At 37.5% G+C, this 13,275-nt stretch overlaps 2 protein-coding genes across 4 annotated transcripts in view; one reads left to right on the top strand and one right to left on the bottom strand.

The window, feature by feature from the left end:
* The window catches only part of npffr2a (neuropeptide FF receptor 2a), an 11,867-nt gene extending 7,587 nt beyond the window's left edge, over window positions 1-4,280 (top strand). The window contains exons 3-4 of the mRNA XM_017426319.3: window positions 322-421; window positions 2,996-4,280. Coding sequence (XP_017281808.1) covers window positions 322-421; window positions 2,996-3,848 — 953 coding nt within the window. The 3' untranslated portion in view covers window positions 3,849-4,280. The remainder of the gene's footprint in view (window positions 1-321; window positions 422-2,995) is intronic.
* Window positions 4,281-8,927: 4,647 nt separating this feature from the next.
* adamts3 (ADAM metallopeptidase with thrombospondin type 1 motif, 3) overlaps window positions 8,928-13,275 on the bottom strand; it is a 102,468-nt gene continuing 98,120 nt past the window's right edge. For all 3 annotated transcript variants that reach the window (XM_025008066.2, XM_017426341.3, XM_037974903.1), the window contains 2 exons: window positions 12,131-12,248; window positions 8,928-11,972 (listed from right to left, as the gene is read on the bottom strand). In XM_025008066.2, coding sequence (XP_024863834.2) covers window positions 11,590-11,972; window positions 12,131-12,248 — 501 coding nt within the window. In that variant the 3' untranslated portion in view covers window positions 8,928-11,589. The remainder of the gene's footprint in view (window positions 11,973-12,130; window positions 12,249-13,275) is intronic.

The raw sequence follows: 13,275 nt of genomic DNA, 5'->3' as shown, positions 1-13,275 counted from the left end.
TCTCCCCACACAGCTCCTCCCCCCCAGCATCTTCCCACACAGCTCCTCCCCCACGGCTCCTCTCCCCACGGCTCCTCCCCACATGGCTCTACCCCCCACACACACGTCTGCAGGTGAAGCTAGCTTACAGAACAGCACAGCTTTACAAGCTGGAACTCCTCACTCTTTCCTTTTTGAATTGAGAAAGCTCCTCAGATAAGAAGTGAACCATCTTCAGCTACAGAATAGAAGTCCAGCTGTTTTTGGTTTTTAACTTTTTTATATGCATAAATAATATGTATTTTAAAAAAACATTCTTTTTTATTTATTTATTGTCAACAGGGTGGCCTTTTGGAAGCCTGGTCTGCAAAATGAGCGGCATGGTTCAAGGGATTTCTGTTTCTGCGTCTGTTTTCACTTTGGTTGCCATTGCTGTTGACAGGTAATGAATTTTAGAAAATGTTCTTTTTGACACTAAAACTTTTTAAATTGCGACAATAAACCATTCATATTATTTCTGAAAAATTAAAAAATTTATTAGGTTTTTTCCCAACTTAAAAGTGAAATAAAATTACCAAAATGTAAACCAAAGTTCATTATTTCATGATAATTTATGAAAATGACAAAGTTGTTTTTTACAATATTTATGGTACGTCTCATTTAGGCAACAAGTAAAGCTAAACTGAATATCGGTTTTTCACATTCCATAATATTTGTTCGTGAAGTGGGAAAAAAAATGTTTTGCTTTTATGAATTAGACTTAAAAGTTCACTTTATTGGGATAAAAATCCCAAGTATAACTTAATGTGTTTTCCTAGTAAAAATAAAATGGCATTTTGTAATAAATTCCATTGACTATCAAAGAAATAACTCAATTTATGGGTAAAATTATTGTAGTAAACCAATACTACCACAAAGGTCAACTTTACAAAGAGAAAAAATGACATATAAAACATTGTCATTTTATTGCACATTTTTTTGCTTAAAAAACATCCTTCGCCTGTGTGTTTGAGATTATTTTAACCGTTTTAAATCACTTAAATCTCTGAATTTCTGTGCTCTGTTTGATAGACAACAGAGAGCAGAAAACCATCCATCTGCTTCTCTGTAGTGTTTCGTGATACTTCTTAGGTTTCACTAATGTGAAAGTACACACAAAGATGAGTGTAAATACGTTCTGCCCACATTACGAGAGGTGGATGAATTTCCTCCTCCAACACAACTATTCTCTTCACAGTTACCTTAATAAATATAACAATTATAATAAGTTTAATATAGTAACAAAACCCCTCAAAATAATTCAACTGCTTTCACAAAGAACTGAAAATAATGTTAAAAAATAAGACTATGATGCCTAGAAATGTAATCCCTCTGTCAAGTTGGGAGGAGAGAGCTGCGAACCCAATGCCCATCTTCCAGAAAATAAAATCATTTATTTAAAATAAAAAGAAACAAAAACAAAATGCTGATGAGGCAGCAAATCTGAACTACAAAATTAGACAGCGCGTGTAAGTTACAACGGACCAGCAAGTAAATGAGCAGGTTTTAAAAGCAGAGGGTAATTAGGGGAAGTGAGCACAGGTGAGTGATTACAAACAAGAAGCAGGTGGAGGTGGGCGTGGCAGGTAAACAGGTGACTATACAAAGACAAAAGATGAAAACCATAACCCCAAATACGAAAGAAATCTCAAAGAAAAAACAAAATCCTGACACCCTCCCCTGAATGTTTCATGTTTTTATTTAAATCTTCTCTACCAACCAAACAGTTTTTTTTTCTGTGCTTGTTTTTTACTGATTTTGTGTTGGGAAACACTCCTTAGATGAGCATATTTATGTACACTTATGCATTATTTTTACAAGGCACATGTCACTGTTTAAAAAAAAATATGTTTAACATCAACACTGAAATATGAAACCTAAATGATGACATTTGAAAAGCAAAAGAAGCTTTATAGTTTCCCAGTTTGTCACCATTGTAGGATCAGAGCATCTTTTGAGTGTTTAATGGAGAATGACAGGGTGAGACATCACTCTATCATCAGTTCAAACCCCCACACGATTCAGGTTTCATTTTGTAAATCATTCACATTGATGTGCTTTTTGTTTTAACATTAATTATTTAAACCAGTGGCGTCACTAGGCCTGTTTTAGGGGGGCTTCAGCCCCCCTAAAATGTTTTCAAGCCCCCCTAAATAATTTTGGTGTCAAAATTTTTTATTTTTATTTTTTTTTACAAAAATTCAATATAATGTGGCCAGAATATGAGTTTAAATAAATAACCATATATTATTTCATTATTAACTCAAATATATGATCATAAATCTGTCAGTTTTCTTTTTCTTTACAGTGTAAGGTAGAGATCCTCTTTGGTGCGTCGTTATCAAATCCATTCCACTTGTTCATATTTTCTACAGAAGCATTCTTGTGTCAGTTAATCTAAATCAGTGTTGTGAAATAACTGAGAGATTTTATATAATATATAAAGTCACAGTTAGACTTCATAACTGGGTATACACCAGCACCAAACATTATAGTGTACATTAGCTGGCATTTAATACAGTATAGTAATATTCAATTCACAAAATAAAAATAAAAAAATGTTAATTTTTCTTGTTAAAACTGTAAACATATTTCCTGTTTGTTGATGTTCTGAATAAAAATATAATTGGTTGCTTAAAACGTTTACACAGTAAGGTATCTGTTAAATGTGTCCAAAAATGTGGGAAAGCAACTCAGGTTTTGTTAGCTGTTTGAGAAATTTTGTTCTCCCCCACTACGTTTGCTCACATCCTGAGCATCTCCTGGGGGCTAAGCCCCCCTTGTCCTTAAAACCTAGTGACGCCCCTGATTTAAACTGTAATGTTTTGAAGTAATCCTAGGAAAAAAAGTGCCGCATGTTTAGACCTGCTTTTTCACGTCTCTCTTCAGTCATCCCTCCCTTCCTTTAAAAAAAAAAAAAAATAGTTTTTTTATGTCTGTGAGTGTCTTAACTGCACTGTCTTACTCAAATCTCCAGGTTCAGATGCATCGTTTACCCGTTCAAGCAAAAGCTGACCATCTCCACAGCTACACTGATCATAGTGGTAATCTGGGTTCTAGCCGTTTCCATCATGTGTCCCTCCGGAGTGATGCTACAAGTGACCAAGGAGCGAAGCGTTCGAGTCTTACTGGGCTACGACAACAAAACGGGTCCTTTTTATTGGTGCAGGGAGAACTGGCCTAACCAGGACATGAGGAAGATCTACACCACTGTCTTGTTTGCAAACATCTACCTTGCCCCGCTTTCCCTCATCGTGATCATGTACGCCCGGATTGGCATTACGCTTTTTAAAACCGCCATTCCAACAGGAGGAAAGCCGGGCCGTGACAACCGCCACAACGTGTCAAAGAAAAAACAAAGAGTGATCAAAATGCTTCTAATTGTTGCTTTGCTTTTCATCTTGTCCTGGCTACCTCTGTGGACTCTGATGATGCTGAGTGACTACGCCAGCCTAACGGAACAGCAGTACAGAATTATTAACATTTACATCTACCCCTTCGCTCACTGGCTTGCCTTCTTCAACAGCAGCGTCAACCCTATCATCTACGGCTTCTTTAATGAGAATTTCCGAAGGGGTTTTCAGGCCGTGTTTAAGTTCAGCTTGTGCGCAGCAGATGGACAACGGAGGAAAAGCTACTCACACAGACTGCAGGGAAACTCCATCCTCCCAGCTAGCAACCTACAAAGCTCTTTGGAGCCCATTTCTCTCAACAACCTGGATAAGAACTCTTCCAGGCAGTTCAACCATGTTACTGAACAGGACTTGGTGATGGAGGACCTGGAGAAGGGATCATGCAGCAGTGGTGGTGTGACTGCAGTGTCTATTTAAAGTCATATTTAGAGATATTAAACCTTAAATCAACCTGTGCCTCACAAAAAAAAAACTGTCCGGCCCATCTGAGCAGGCTTTATCAAAGTCATCAAAGTATCATCAATAGAAAATAAGAGAGCAGAATTAGTTACAGATGACATGTAAAACAAAAATATTTAATTTAAGCAAATTAAATTAGGTTAATATTCATCATGTTTAATGTGAATTCATATGAAGCTGTATCTATCAAAGTGTTCAGTGTCCAAAACACAGTTAATACTGGATGTCCAATAAAGCAGAACAGCTTTTCTCAGACATTAACATGTATAACTACATACAACGGACTGTGATACATAAATCAAAATCAAAATGATTTTTTAAAATAAAATAAATTAAAATAACATTTAGATGTTCTCGAACAGTTTTTAATCATATTTTTTAAAAGTTGTCTTGTAGCTCTGGTTTATTTTTACAGGTTTTTGAAGTATCAGCAGAAACATGTTGACGTTACCCATTAAACAACAACAACAAAAGAAACAAAAAAAGGAAAAAACAATTTGTCTCATTTTAAGATCAAGTGTGAACTGTAAAAATGTTCTGGTGCCTGTTTCCTGTTTTAAAAATACACCTTTTTGCTGATGAATTCCTGTTATTTTTTCTCTCCAAGTTTGCCCGCAGACATTTTGTTTCAGAGTCTGATGTGGGATTTTTGTGTCTTATTAATGTTGTTTTTACAAAAAGAATCTTAATGAACATTTGTAAATAAATGGTGTCCTTTTTAATTGTGGAGGGTAAATGAACACATTTATTAGCTCTTTATGTCTGCTGTGAATAAATATGGAAAGCAGCACATGATAGCACCTCCTACAACATTCACTGCATATTTACCCTCCATTTAATCTCTAAACTCAGAGTTATGCTGTATAGTTAGAGCTGCCGCCTCCCAGCAAGGTCATAGGATTGCCTCCCGGCTTGGGGCTATTCTAGGTGGAGTTTGCATGTTCTCACTGTGCACATATGGGTTTACTCCGGGAGCTCCGGTTTCCTCCCACAGACCAAAAACATGCACGTTAGCTTATTTGGTAACTCTAAATTGTCCCTAGGTGTGTCTGAGAGTGTGAATGGTTGTTTGTCTCTATGTGGCCCCCGCCATTCACACAGTGACTGCTGGAGAAAGGAGAAGCAGGTAAAGAGGATGGATGGATGAATATTTTCCACAGAGGAGGACTCGGATCCATTATGGATTTCAGGGGTTTCAGTGAGGACCTCTGAGCTCTGAGGGACGTAGTGGACCGATCATTATGGCTGGTGACTGGATTTTTAAAATTGTTCTATCCAGAGACCCATCCAGCAGGGGTACTGGTTTTTTCTAAGGTTTCTAAGGAGTATTTAGGAGTTTTAAATATTTGTCAGCTACCTGGAATGAACAGGCCTTCACCTGGGTCTTTGAACATGTTCCAAAACATTTTTGCAACAAATGTTCTCTCGAAATAGTCCCAGAGTCATCAACCTCATCTGAATTTTGCCACTGGGGTCTCCAACCTGTCTAAAGATCTCTAGAGCTGTATTTGATGCCTGGAGCTCAGAGTCTACAAACCATGCTGATGATAAATATTTAATAAAAACTGGTCTAAATCTGTCTGTGTTCATTTCTAAAGTGTACTTCAACAGATTAAATCCCAAACAAGCAGGCAGCGGAGATGGGCAACAAAAAAAATGTGCAGATCCAAGAATATAGCTTTACAAGCAGTGCACATAAAAATAAGCTGTGATTTTTCAAAAACTGGCAGCTGAAAATGTGGAGTTCATTGTTTGATAAGCACTTAATCACAAACAAACCTTTAGTGCTCCACCATCCTTTTAGAGATAAAACACCTTTGAATAGGTGTGTGTTCGCAGCAGGAAGCTGTAGAGATTATATTTTAAACAGAAAGCATTTCTTCTGCACAGTTTAATTTTAAAATGGTTGGTTTATTATTCATGTAACATTTAAAGATATATCTGGAATTAGGCTGCACTTGGAACAACTAATTATAGAAACTACCCTAATAAGATACACAGCATTGTATTTTATTTAATGATATTCTTCTAACATTAATGATTCAGAGAACGTCCAATGATAGAGTTTAACCTTTGGCACCTTAATTGCTACCAGCAGACTTGTTATTGTTCATTTTCATCCACCCAGGATGATTCGACACCTGCTGAGGAGAATTAAAGTACTGATATTTGCTATAATGGCTAGTTATAAATTTAAACACCATTTCTTTGAAGTGCTTCATTAATGATCATCACCGGTTTTGCGGAAACTGTAAAAGTGTTCAAATGAACACGCCTGGGTTCAGAGTCCGAACTCGCATGTCATCTCTTCTGCAGATTAAAGACGAGCTGCATGCTGAGGAGGACAAACAGAGGAACAAGACTAAATTCAGAAAAATTAGCACTGGTCTCTGTATGTTCTGAATATAGATATATTAAAGTACAAACATTTAAAGGTTAAAAAACAGAGAGTAAGAAGAATTAAAACCCAGCCTGTTATATTTTTGGCCTGTGAATGTTTTTGTAACAGGCAGACAGAGGGCAGAACTTTCAATCCAGCATGAACTACGTGAAACCAGGAGTTTAAGTCCTGAGAAGACTGATGACTGACAGACAGGTGAGAATGAAGCTGAGAGGACTGAGAAGGTCTATGAGAGGCCCCTTAGGTCAGAAATCAGTCTCGTTTTTAAAAGATGTAAAAGATAAAAAGATAAAGAGTTTGTGTCGACAGCTTCATGTCCCACTGAAACCACCACCTGTGTGAATTTTTGCTTTTAATTGTGTGATGTTATCCAACACCTACACATTCTGAGACCAAGCCCTGCTGTGCATGTTGTTCACGGTGCATTACCAGTTAGCTCCATTTCTGGAGTATGTTGGGCCTGAAGAGTGTACTCTTTGTCTACAGGCATCAAAAAACATTGAGAGCAGGGCATGAAGGCTAAAACAAAAAAAATCAATTAGCCTTTTAGCAGGCTCCTAAATAAACATCAAACACAAAGTTTTAATTTCCTCCTGTCTTTCAGAACATAATAAAGCCATCAGCTGCTATTTCAGAGGCTCAATTTGTCACGAGTCCTTTCACCCAAATCAGCTCCTTTCTCTGCAGGAGTTTATCGGAAACCTTTGTCTCTTCCAAATTCAGAAAGATTCTCCAGAACATTTTCATTCCTCTAAACTCTGACAGACAGAACAAATGTTGGCTGTGTCTGAGCCAACATGGCTGCCTGCCACGCAGATGGCCTGTTGCTTTGTCTGCGAACGCCACAGAGCCTCTTAAAGTGAAACGATTCTGTTTCCGGGCAAGCAGAAGGTCTTCAACACAACAATGGAGAAACCATCCTATGAGTTCAGTCCAGAAATCCTTTAAATATTAATGCTGGTATCAGCTTACTGTGATTCCTCCTGAACGCTTCAGACACAGAGGAGCTGCACGGTGGAGAGGAGGTTACAGTTGGAGGTTTGATTGACACATGTCGAAGTGTCCCTTCGGACCTCTCTGTGTCCCTGTGAGGGACTGATGAACTGTCCTGGTGTCCCATGACTATGGACACCAGCTCTCTGTGAGCCTGACCAGGAACAAGCAGCTAAAGAACATGAGTAAATGTTTCAGCAAGTTAAAGAACTGATTGTAGAAATATCAGCATACTGTTGTGAGAAATTATGATGTTTTAGATTTCTGTAAGTCCACGCACCATAACAACCCGTTCAAAACTCACTGAGCACATTTAAAATGAAGTGTTGAGAGAAACGTTCAGAAAAGTAGCCTTCAAACAGATGCTGTTTAAAAATTATACTATTTATTGAAAAGATTCTTGAACCACTGCCGAAAAGAGAGATTGGTTCTGACTCATGTAAAATGTCACACTTTTACAGTTCTTTATTTCAGAAATATGACACCCCGATCAGAGGGACGGAGTCTTCTGGTGCCTTTTCTTTTTCTTCCTTGGCTGTTCATCCTCCTCCATCTATCTGTCCTCTGTGTCCTCTGTCCTCAGTCCAACTCCCTCCATGTCCTCTCTAACTGCATCCATATACACTCCAGCCAATCGGATCCTGCGGCTCAGAGCTGGTGAAATTTTTTGGGGTCTACCACTTGACTTTTTTGTTCCATAACCCTCAGGATCATTTAAAAAATGCAAAATGACTGTCTTACTGCATCCAACCTCAGCAGCGATGGCACGTTGTGAGAGGCCTCGCTTATGCAGCTCAACAATCCGACCACGTTCCAAGTCAGTGAGCTTTTAGGGATGGATGGCAAGGGAAGTTTACAAAAATGGACATCAGTTCCAGACAGTGGAGGCCTTTCGTGAAGCCATCTTCAACACTTGGAGCAACGTTCCCACTAGCCTCCTGGAAACACCGGCATCAAGCATGCCTGAACGATTGTTTGAAGTCATCAACAAGAATGGAGGAGCTTCTCATTACTGAGTCCTTTTTTTTTTGACACTTTGATTTCTGTTTTGGGGGGTTTTCGGGTTTTTTTGAGCTATGGTCTTAAACTTTTGATCAGCTGAATAAATCATGTTTGAGTGTAAATGCATTTTTCAATTAATTCCCCGCTCAAACGTTTTTGTCTTTAACATTGTGAAGCTCTACTTAGAACCTTCTTAAGATCCAATAGTGCAAAATGCAAATTCTTGCAAATTTTTGATTTTGATCAGGAGTGTATCTCCTCTTTGTCTCTAACATCCTACATGTCCTGTTCCAGGCTAACATACGTCTCTGCCACTCCCTGTCGGATGCTTTTTCTAAATCCACAAGGACACAATGAAGTTCTTTCTGACCCTCTCTGTTCTTCTCCATCAGCATCCTCAAAGCAAAGATGGTGTCTGTGGCGCTCTTTCCTGGCATAAAACCATCCTGCTGCTCACAAATAGTCACCTCTTCTCTAAGTCTTCCACAGCTCTCTTCCCAGATCTTCATCATGAGAAAAAATCAAAAGTCCTACAGCAATAAAAGAAACATTGTCAGGAAGAAAACAAAAATACCTGTTTTGGGTTCATTTGTATATATATTGTGAAGTCCCCAATCTGTGGGGGAAAAAATAACAGACAATATGAGTTCATCTTTTATTTTTCTGCTCCCTGTTCCAACAAACAGCTTCAGTAGTGAACACGTCCATCTACACAAAGGAAACAGGAAGTGATGAAGACAATCAACAACAAAACGTTATGAATACAGTACATGGAGAATGTCTGTCTGCGCCTCAGGGATTGTCACTGGAACATCTACAACAAGCTCTCTCTAACATTAGCAGCAATCTTCTTTTTAAGAAGCGAAAAAACTAATCAGGGAGAAAAATGTTAAACAAGAAAACCACAGTTTTCTGGTTTCCTGCTACATTATTCTTGACGTTTTATTGGTTAAAATAAAGCGTCCGTCTGCTGTGATGTGCAGCCACACAACTGTTAAAAACAGCTTTCTGACAAATAAAACCATCTACAAACAGCAATTATATTTACATCTAATTTGCAAATTATAAGGTCATTTCTAATCTATCATGTTTCTTAAAATGTGGATAAAAGGAAAGTTTTTATCAGTTTATTTGCTGCAGCTGTACATACTGTAACAAAGCACAACTGTTTGACTTTTAATAAATATTTCTGCACTCAAAGCTTTGTACGTATTTACATGTTCTATACACTGGCACGCAGGAGGGAGGGGGAACACTTGCTGTTATTGCAGTCAGATGCTCGTGGTTGTGTGAAAATCCTTTAACAATAAATACTTTTCTCTTTCCTAAACCTTGTCCACCATTAAAAAGACATTTCTAGAAGAAACTGGAGAAAAATATGTTCCAAAAACAGCAAAAGTCTTTTAAAAAATCCAGCTTGCGCTCACAGCAAAACTTTATTTCTGAAAAAAACGAATATTTTAATAGGCTGAATGAAACTTAGAGGCACTTTCTGTTCTTTTAACTGACTTTTTTTAAGCCTTCAGTTCAAAGGACATATTTAGGTGTTTTATTTCTTCTGCTTCCTGCCTCTTGTTAAAAATGCAAGCATAAAAATATGTTTAACTGAACATGTCTGTAAGAAAACTAACGTCTGCTGATAGAAGGCATCAGCTGCGAGAATTACAATTAAAATGACTGGAATTTGACCATTTATATCAATAATGAGTTGTAGTATTCCTCAAAAACCAACTGTTCTGCTTTCATTCCTGGCTACTTTTTAAATGTTTTTCTTTACAAAAAAATTTAAAAAAAAGAAAAACCAGCAGAAAAATCTAAAATACATCAAATTCCTAACAAATCTGGCAAAAATGAAGTGATCTGTTACCTAATAAAATCTGAGACAGCTGGACAAGAAAACAAGATGTAAAATAATAAATCAAAGCTAAAAACTTTAGGTTTGTTCTGTAAACACTTAGACTCAAACAGCACCAGTCGGGAGTTTCACAAAGATTTTAAACCGAGAATTCATTGATTTTTTTAAAAGATTCAAATCTGAAAATTCGTTGAGAAAGAAAATAATCCATGCTTGCATGATTAAAAAAAGAATAGTGTGTCTCTTTAGGACCCACTGTGGGATGAAAAATGTCTCTTCGTTGTTTTAAAGCCACTCAGCCAAGCTTTCAGAACAAGGTTTGGACTTCTGTCAACAAGCTGAGGGTTCAGTAAAACCTGCACAAAGAAGAATCAAACCATGATGCACGGAGATAAAAAAGCAAAGAAATGCTGTTTTAGATGAAAACAGACTTGTTTGTTGCTTGGATACCAGCTCATTCAGTGGGATGTTCATTAACGGAGAAAAAGAAAGGCAATATGAAAAGAAAAGAATCCTACATCCTTCCTACAGCTGAGAACCAACAGAAATAATCTGCATAAAAAGAAGAAACAAACACGGTTCATACCACCACACACAAAAAAAAAACAGTTTAGATGGAATAGAAAAGGTTTTTAAACGTTTCTCATCTGAATAAAGTCATGACACAAAACCTTTTCACAAACTATGACAGAGATTAAACATATCAACAACAGCAAATTTGAGAAACTTTGTTCTAGAAAATGATGCAACATCAATGAATACAAATTAAAGTTAAACTAAAGTTGTGATATTTACAAGATGCTTCAGAAATTCCCAGATTCCCTGCAGGTCAGCAGGAAAACACGAAAGCTGTTTTTTAATAGGGTTCATTTGGTCCTGATATGGTTAATTTTATATTTAGAACATATATAATCTGTCAAACTTATAAAAAAAATGAGTTTTTGGCAAGAGAAATGGCACTTTGTAGCATTCAAGTACAGGGTTTTTTATTTGTTGTATCACATCACACTTTAAATCTGTTTTAGCTTTGAAATTTAAAAGAACTAAACCTCCAAATAAGCTTAAAGGGGAGAATTTATTCATGGTTGTGTTTTATTAAACTAATATTGTTTAAAAACAAGGGAATGTGAAGGTAGTGAAATGCATTTAACTACTATCAGAGAAAAAATAACAATGTTGTTCTTATTCTAATATTAAAAATCACTGTTTTAAGTAAACCCTTTGTTTATTATTATTATTATTTTTGCAGACATAAAAACGTTTGTATTTGGATTGAGCGAAAAAAGAAAACTGTTTGGTTGAAAGATGACACTGTAAAGTCCACATAGGGACGATTTCAAAGCAAAGTGAACCAGCACTTTTTGGGATGTTTTTGCTGTGAGAAGAGTCAGGATGAAGCTGGACCATCTGCTGTCCATCAGGAGTCCTAAAAAAGACACGCTTCACTCTCATCTCTTCACTTCAGAATATGATGAAGGCAACTGAGTCCCCATTAGGCTGTCTGACCTTTGACCCTCAGAATGCGTGAGGGGAGATAGGGCCAGGCTCAGCTGTTGGGGAACCCTCCTTGGCGTGGCTTTCGTTGTCGGAGCGGGGCTCGTGTTGGACTTTCTGTCGGGCGCTGCAGATGTTCGGAACGTTTCCAGCAGCTGGGAGGCCGATCCGAACCGAACATGTTCCTCCTTCTCAGCTGGTCCGGAGAACAGAGACATGGTCCCACTGCGCTTTTTGCACGAGTCACAGCACAGTTTGTTGTACCCTGGAATGGAACAGTACCGAGCTAAAACCTCCATCTGGCAGAAGATGGATCTGTCTCCATGGCAGGGTTCATCTGAAAGGCAGAAAAAAAATACAGAGGCACTTTAGTCTGTCGCAGTACGTAGCAGCCTCTTCATCGTACAGAGGGAGTTTAGTGTCTCAGCAGTCTTCATCGTACAGAGAGAGTTTAGTGTCTCAGCAGTCTTCATGCTCTGTTCTTCACAGTCTTACCATGGCAGGGTCCAGGTCTGCACAGTCTCACAGTCTCAGGTTTTTCTCCGGTACACTGGTCTCCGATCCGGCAGGTGACCAGCCTCCTTTCCGTCCCGTCTCCACACGTCACGGAGCACTGTGGAAGAGCGCAGACGGAGGCAGCTGAGGCAGGTCGAATAGGCAGCAGGAAACGTCTGGATAATTGGCTGAGAAACACAATATCCACCTACAAACTAATATCTGAAACTGAATATTTTATCAGCCTGCATGGTTAAACCTGCAGGGAATTCAATCAATCAGTCAACTGCTGGAAACCTGGAAGCACTCATATCTATATTTATATATTTTTTAACTTCATGATCAAGTTTTCATTGTTTGAACTTCATAAAATAGTTTAGAAATTAAAAAATATAACTTTTCTGCTCATTATAACGTGTCAAAGAATTTTTTTCATTTGGAAAAAAATAAGCCTTCTGTTATCCTTGAACATGAGTTTATCTTCTGGTTCACTGAATAATTATAAATAAGTCAAATATGGATGTCTGACTGAATTTATTCTGAATCCACATCAGCTTTAAGGTCATTATTGGGGAATGATTCATAATGAACAACAAACTGGGGCATAAATGTGAAATATTTTTTATTAGAGTTTATCGGCAGCTACTCAAATATGTTCAGATCAAAACAAACTATGATCACAAAAATTATCAAATATACTCAGTTAAAATTAAATTTTCCCACTGAGGGACAAATCCATGTTTATTCTATTTTATTCTGTTCAGTTCTATTCTATAACATTTGACTGTGATCACAACAAATGTATCTACAGGTGCTGGTCATAAAATTAGAATATCATGAAAAAGTAGATTGATTTCAGTAATTACATTTAAAAAGTGAAACTTGTATATTATATTCATACATTACATACAAACTCATATATTTCAAATGTTTATTTCGTTTAATTTTGATGATTACAAATGACAACAAATGAAAATCTCAAATTCATCACATCAGAAAATTAGAATCTTGTGAAAAGGTTCAAAATTGATGGCACCTGGTACCACACTCTAATCAGCTAATTAACTCAAACCACCTGCAAAGGCCTTTAAATGGTCTTTCAGTCTAGTTCTATAGGCTACACAATCATGGGGAAGACTGCTGAC

This window comes from Kryptolebias marmoratus, linkage group LG1, assembly GCF_001649575.2.
Source record: "Kryptolebias marmoratus isolate JLee-2015 linkage group LG1, ASM164957v2, whole genome shotgun sequence".
In the NCBI taxonomy this organism is placed as follows: domain Eukaryota; kingdom Metazoa; phylum Chordata; class Actinopteri; order Cyprinodontiformes; family Rivulidae; genus Kryptolebias; species Kryptolebias marmoratus.
The sequence above is the reverse complement of the archived record's forward strand: the minus strand, read 5'-3'. Positions and strand labels throughout refer to the sequence as shown.